At 47.8% G+C, this 7,495-nt stretch overlaps 2 gene segments (V, D, J or C); both read right to left on the bottom strand.

The window, feature by feature from the left end:
* Positions 1 to 321: 321 nt before the first annotated feature.
* Positions 322 to 859, bottom strand: LOC111735731. The segment is given in 2 exon segments: positions 322 to 695; positions 814 to 859. Coding segments are annotated over 2 exon segments (420 nt in total).
* Positions 860 to 5,985: 5,126 nt separating this feature from the next.
* LOC105311679 lies at positions 5,986 to 6,513 on the bottom strand. The segment is given in 2 exon segments: positions 5,986 to 6,329; positions 6,447 to 6,513. Coding segments are annotated over 2 exon segments (390 nt in total).
* Positions 6,514 to 7,495: the final 982 nt, after the last annotated feature.

A 7,495-nucleotide genomic window follows, 5' to 3' on the forward strand; every position in this document is an offset into this window, starting at 1 on the left:
CTGGAAGAGCTGAGTCCATGCTGTGGAGGACGGTCCACCTGCTGGGGTGGTCCACGGCTCTGACCCCGAATTTTAGACAAGGCAGTTTGCCTTTTGAAAGGGAAAAAGAACCCAGTGCAACAGGCACTGAGTTTTAAAACTTGAATCACCAGGCAAATTTTCTGTATCTTCATGAGATTTTTTCATTGTTTTGTTTTTCTAGAAAGTTGAGACAACTTGACTATAAAAGTGGGAAGGACATTGTGATCCAGCATCTACTTAAATTGTAGTTAGTGTATATTGAACTTATTTTAAATGAGAGGAATGTCTTATCCCGAGGCCTTAACAGGCTGAGGGTTGTGTCTCACTTTCCCACCTGTGTGTGTCACTGTGAGAGTCACTAATGTACCAGATCTGACAGCAATAGTCGGCCTCGTCCTCAGGCTGGAGCCCGGAGATAAGCAGAAGCCCTGCATTGGCCGAGGCGTCTTTGGATCCAGAGAAGCAGCTGGGGACCCCGGAGCCCTGGTCCTTATTGGAGTCTGAGTAGAAACTCAGGAGATACCGGGGAGGGCTCCCTGGCTTCTGCTGGAACCAGTTTATCCAGTGGCCACCAACAGTGAAGCCACTGCTCAGGGTGCAGGTGCGTCTGGCTGTTGCTCCCGGAGAAGCAGAGAGGGAGGGCGGCTGAGTCAGCACAGGCCGGGAGAGGGAACCTGCAAACACAGACAAACGTGGTCGCTGGCACAAGAAATCAGAGAAAATTTTGCAGGATTTTGAGCAAGAGGGTGGTGATGTTGGGGGTTACCCCGGATCCCCAATAGCTGTCCCCACCTGTGCATTGAGAGAGGAGCACGAGGAGAATGGGGGTCCAGGCCATGGTGCACGCAGCCCCTGAGCTCACAGTGGGGCTGGGCTGCCCAGGCCTCCTTTTCTTCTCCACCCTCTGCCAGAGGAGGGGCTGTGCATGCAAATGTGTGTCCATCCAGTGACCACCCAGCCCCTCCCTGAGCCCTGGTGCTGGAGCTCAGTTCACTCCCAGACTGAGGAGGATGGAGATTGGCTTCACCCCCTTGGAGAGCCCTGGAGGAAGCACCTGCTGAGACCACGCAAAGGTCCCTGCTTGCGGGACTCTGCCAGCCCAGAGAGGACACAGCTGCTGAGTCCCAACAGGGAGCACAGAGAACAGGCCCCAATCCCAGGTTCCTTCGAGTGAATGGTCCTCAGTGAGCCATTGTGTAGGGACCAACAAGTCAGTCCCACAGCGCCCCCTGCTGATGTCAGCACGCACACCGCCCCATGGCCCAGAGCCCTGAGAACCTGGTTTGTGCAGCTCAGCAGGTCCCTGTCTCTATTCACACACCCATGGGCTGATTCCTAGTTAATGTGATTCTGATACGCCAAACATTGATTTTTATTTGTTTGTACTTTTTGATTTCTGTGATTTCGTTCTCTTTCAATTGTCTTTCTACAGAAAGGTTTCTTGATTACAAAACTGTATTTCCCATGTCTTTTTGTTAATTTGAAAATATTCAGATGTGGTTCCATAGTATAGCAGTTAGCACGTCCGCTTTACACGTAGAAGGTCCTGGTTTCACGCTCCAGTGAAGCCACAGTCCATGGTCTACTGCCATGCCAACCCAAACAAGCTGGATGCCTGATCTAGGAAGCTAAGCAGGGTCGAGCCTGGTTAGTACTTGGATGGTTAGTACTTATTTATGCCTACAGCACCTAAGAAGACCAGGTGCTGTAGGCATAAATAATAATAATGAATAAAAATTAAAAAAAAGAAAATATTCTAGGCTGCTCTTGGGCTTAATGTTTTTCACATAAAAATAAGAAAAAGGTTACATATCCCAATAATTATGAATGATATTTATAAGATTAAATTTATAACATTGATAATCAAGTAATCTTTATTTTTTGATTTTTGATTTAATCTATCCTCTGTATCAACACGTCTATTTCTATGTTTATTTAAGTTTTCTTTTTTCCCCCTTTGTTGGATATTTATTTTGTATTACAATCCCCTCAATCTTCCTTTGGCAGGTGGCTGTCAGGAGTCCATGCGGTGAGTCCGTGTGGGGTCGGGGGAGAAGGGGCTGCGATCAAGCTCCATCCATGTCCTTGTCCTCAGTAGAGCGACCTCTGCCAAGGCATCAGATGACACAGTCTGGAGTTGTCATTTCACTAAAGTGGTGACTGAAGTGGAAACACTCTCAGAATGGAGACTCAGGAACTGTCTTAGGAAAATGTTTGGGTCCTGAGGCTGCCGTGCGTGTCCCAGGCAGGTGCCACAGACTTTCCTGTGCTGTGGTCCTTGCATGGTGATGGTGGCCTCCCGCTGCCATTCCGCTGTTTCTGAGGAGAATCCTGTTCCTGAAAAAATGTTTTCTGCTGTGTCAAGGCGAACACAGGCTGGATGTGTGAAGTCAGCAATAGCTCAGTTTAAAGCTTCCTAACATCAGCGGTTCCTGAGACAGCGCAGAGCCTCAGCCGCTCATCACTGAGAAAAACAGTACAGTGCAGAGAAGATGCTCAGTGCCACTGATCGCTAGGGAACGGCAAGTCAAAACTGAAGCGAGATATCGCTTCTCCCAGACTAGAAGAGCTGTGAGAAAAATGAGATATAATAACAGTTTTTTTGTGTGAAGATGAGTGGAAATTGCAACCTTAATACAAAGTTGGTAGAAGTTTAACCAATGCAGCCATACTGGAAAACTTCTGATGGGTTTCTCAAAAAATTTAATATAAAGATACCATATGAAGATCCCGGTCCTAGGTGTCTATCCAAGATACGAAAAGAGCTATCCACAAAAACGAAATCAAAAACATGTACACAAATGTTCCCAGCACATGCACAAATAGTCCTAGCAGGTTTATGCGTTATAGACAGGAGATGAAAAATAACCTAATGTCCACCAGTGGATGAACGGATAAGTGAACCGAACTATGTCCAAACAACACAATATTATACGTCAGAAGAAAAAAAGGATGATCACTCAGGTCACAACAATGGATCTCAGAAATATTTGCCAAAGAAGAAAGTGAAACGAACAGTCACAAAGTCCACCTCTTTTGTACTTCCGTGTCTGTGAAGTCTCCAGAACAGGCATATCTACTGAGACAGGCAGTGGATCAGTTGTTACCAAGGGTTGAGTAGAGATCTGATGAGGAGTGATGCAGATGTGTGGGGACTTCACTCTGAGGGATGATGGAAATGTTCTAAAGTTAGATTTTGGGAATGGTTGCACAACCATGTGACTATTCTACACATGATTCTGTTGTACATTTTTAACTGAAAAACTTTACGCCATGTAAATGATATCGAAATATAAATTCCAGCAAAGGAGGAAAAGAGAAAACTTGAAATAAATGTATACACTTTTAATGAACTACGATAGCGAGTGGCTATCACTGACCAGGGGTAGGAGAAGAAGGTAGATATTAATTCCAGAAATGGGGGCTGCAATAATCATGATATGTTTTCTTATTTTGTTTTGCATATGTGTACGTGTGTATTGTAAACAAATATTATATTTCCTCCTCTTTTTCCCTTATTATGTAAGGTAAGATATTATAACTTTATACAATATTATTTATGTATTGTTAATTTTTTACCATAATATTTAAATTACCAAAGAGAAGGTTAAACATCAATCAAGCACTTTCAGTTGGATGCACAATAGTTGTATAATTTTAGGCAGAATTAGAATCCAGGATGTGGAACAGCACAGCCTGAGGGGAGGGGCGGCGTCCATGACTGAGCACTGTGGGGGGAGCCTGTCTCTGGTCGGGCAGAGCTGCAGCCCCTGGCCAAGTGTGCAGCCCCCGCACGATGGAGAAACTGCCCCTACAGCAAAGCGAGGGCTAGAGCTATGCTATTCTATCACGACAAGGCCGGTAGGAGCAGAAGTTCCTGTCAACAGTCCCACATCTCTGCTGTGGAGAGGTGGAGACAGGAGGGGACTATGTCCCCGAGGTCACAGTCACTGTGGCTCTGGGTTCTGACGGAAGACTTTTTATCAGAGATCCAGTCTGGCTGAAAGTGTCCCGGTAGTGTCCCAGGGAATGACAGCCCAGCCCCGAGAGCACAGGGGAGGATGTGTCTCTGTCCCCATGGACCGTGATCCCGTGTGAGCAGCATGAGGCTGCTGTCCCAGAATAAATGCCATAACAAGCACCATTGCTGACTGGAGCCCTGAGTGGTCAGGGGGCTGTGATACCCACGGGAATGGAGACTCGCCCTGGGACCCTGAGCATCAACTCAGCCCAGTGGAGCAGGTGTTCAGGCCGTGTCCTGCTGCCCTAATAACAAGACCCAGGTCACACTCATGTCACTGGTGTTTCCTGCTGAGGGAGATTCTGTCTCCTGATGATTCTAACCTTCAAGACGGCTGTGTCAGCACCGGCCTAACCCTGACTTCTGGGGGAACAGACATGCCCCAACTGTGGAGTCCAGGTCACTATACACTCAGTTCAAAGAGAGCCGTGTGTGTGTGTGTGTGTGTGTGTTTGTGTGTGTGAGACAATGAGGTCACGCCTCCCCCTGTCTCTCTGACGGCTTCTCCACAAAATGAGAGGTGATTCTCCATGACAACCCTCCTTGAAGCTGATGATTCCCTATAAGACCCTCTGGGTGCTAGAGCCTGGATCTCGAGGGAAAATGTCTTAAAAATATTCTCCTTGGAGCAGAATTTATTTTAGGCAGTGAAGACGCATTTGAAAGCAGACGGGCCCTGTCAACAACCTCCCTTGATCAGAAGTCCATATCTTGTGGAGTGGGAGAAATATGGCTGTTTCCATCCCTGCAGGCACGAGACCCACAGATGTAGGGTCTTCAGGTCTCAGGAAGCACAGGGCAGGAGATGGCCACACAGCCCCTCCTTCATGCTCTCGACACCACAGCTAAGCCCCAACACTGTCCCCTGTGGTTCCCAGATGTCTATCTGTGGGCGACCATGAGGCAGTGCTCCCTTTATTGTGCAAAGGGGCTAAAGCATGGGATTCAGGGACCCGAGGGAAACGTTTCGTGGTGGATACACTGTCCTGAAGGTTCTTAGGAAACAGAGATTCTGGAGGGTGAAAGAGCAAAGTCATATCCTGAAACACGCAGCTGATCCTTTCTCTGTGGATGACCACGAGACTCACCTTGTGTAGGGCATCAGTCATTTCTGGAGAAGGAAAAAAACTTAATAGATTCCATGTGCAAATACCTAAAGGTTGGATGAAGACATCACTTTTAGGAAAATGTAATAACTTCACTTTTTTATTGAACAGAGGAACTGAGAGTGGTGGGGATGCTCAGAAACCCAGAGTGTGAGGATGGGGCAGGAAAGGTACCATGAGGTGTTTCCATCCTGTTCCACATCTGGTCATCATCGTCCCGAGAGATGGAGCCCTGGGGAATGGAAACAACGGCAAGGACTTGTCTTTTTTCTCTGAAAGGTTAATGTGGACATGGAGTTAATACCTGAAGAGTGAGAGAGAGGGACCAGGAAGGTGAGGGATGCAGCAGCGGAGTAGAGAAAATGATGGACAGTGTCAGGGGTTTTGGCAGCGAGAGTCTATACAAATTAGACCAATGGGAAGTGTAGGATGGTTCATGGAGGATGAAGTCGCGTCTGTCCATGACCTTGGTGAGAATCAACATACGAGTTATGGACACATCAGTAGTAACAGAAGACTCATATTTAATGGGATATGATTTCTGGATAACTTAGCTTGTCCTGGTCATCAGTAGAGGTGCAGACACAGTATTTTTCTTGTTCGTGACTCCACGCCCAATGGGCATGTGCAGTGGGACTCTGTCACCGCACCTGTGTGCACCTCGGATGCTCTGTGCCGGCTGAGGTAACCTGGCTCTGCCTTTCCTCCTTTCATGGATGTGTCTTCCTGCAGAGGAGCCTCCCCTACAAGAGGCTCCACAGAAGCTTCCTGATAAAGGTTCTCAAGGCCCAAGTCTGAGGGCCCAGGGGTTTTTGTCTCACTTCCTCATCATCTGAGTCACTGTGAGTAACTGAAGCTGCTCCCACTGAAATGAGCTGTAGCACAGTAATAGTCAGCCTCGTCCTCGGGCTGGAGCCCGGAGATGAGCAGAAGCCCTGCGTTGGCCGAGGCGTCTTTGGATCCAGAGAAGCGGCTGGGGACCCCGGAGCCCTGGTGCTTATTGGAGTCTGAGTAGAAACTCAGGAGATACCGGGGAGGGCTCCCTGGGTTCTGCTGGAACCAGTATATCCAGTAGCCACCAACACTGAAGCCACTGCTCAGGGTGCAGGTGAGTCTGGCTGATGCTCCCAGAGATGCAGAGAGGGAGGGCGGCTGAGTCAGCACAGGCTGGGAGAGGGAACCTGCAAACACAGACAATTGTCAGGGTTGGATTAGAGACCAAGATAAAGTTTCTGGGGAGACTGAGCATGAAGGGAATGAAATTCAAACCGAGATCTGGTCCTGAGACCTGTCCCCACCTGTGCACTGAGAGAGGAGCACGAGGAGGACGGGGGTCCAGGCCATGGTGCACGCAGCCCCTGAGCCCACAGTGGGGCTGGGCTGCCCCAGGCCTCCTTTTCTTCTCCACCCTCCGCCAGAGGAGGGGCTGTGCATGCAAATGTGTGTCCATCCAGTGACCGCCCAGCCCCTCTCTGAGCCCAGGTGCTGAAGCTCAGCTCATAGTCAGACTGAGGAGGACGAAGGTTGGCTTTATCCCCTGGGAGAGCCCTGGAAGGAAGCACCTGCTGACACCACACAAAGAACCTTGCTCGGGGGACATTGCTAAGCCAGCGAGGACACAGCTGCTTAGTCCCATCAGGGAGCACAAGGCCCACCCCCAAGGCCCAGGCTCCTTTGAGTGAGTGGTCCTCACTGAGCAGCTGTGTAGGAACCACAGGGTAGTCCCACAGCGCCCTCTTGTGGTCGTAGGGCACATACATCTCCATGGATCGAATTTCTGAAAGTCCGGCTGGTTTGTGCAGCTCACAAGGTCCTTCTCTCTAGTCACACACCCAGGGCCTAATTCCCAGTAAATGTGATTCGGATACACTGTACATTGATTTTTAATTATTTGTACTTTATAGTTTCTGCAACAGCGTTAGTATCTTTCAATTGTTCTTTATAAAAAATATATCTTGCCATATTATATTTCTCACGCTTTTTAATTAATTTGAAAATACTATAAACAACTCTTGGACTTAACTTAATATAAATGTAGGAAAAATGTATCATTTCCCAATATTTATGACTAGTACTTCAAAGATTAAATTTATAATATTGATAAACCAAATAATCATTGTTTTTAGATTTTTTTGATATTAATTGATCCTCTGTATCAACACATCTATTTCTATATTCATTCAAGTTTTCTCTTTTCCTCCTTTCCTGTAATTTTTATTTCATCTTACAATGTCCTCAGACATTCCTTGGCAGGTGGCTGTCAGGAGTCCATGTGGTAACACTGTGTGGGGTGGGGGGAGAAGGGGCTAAGGTTAAGCACCAGGCATTCTTGTCCCCAGTGGAACAG

The sequence above is a fragment of the Pteropus vampyrus genome, unplaced genomic scaffold (genome assembly GCF_000151845.1).
Source record: "Pteropus vampyrus isolate Shadow unplaced genomic scaffold, Pvam_2.0 Scaffold1000006010, whole genome shotgun sequence".
NCBI classification, from domain to species: Eukaryota; Metazoa; Chordata; class Mammalia; order Chiroptera; family Pteropodidae; genus Pteropus; species Pteropus vampyrus.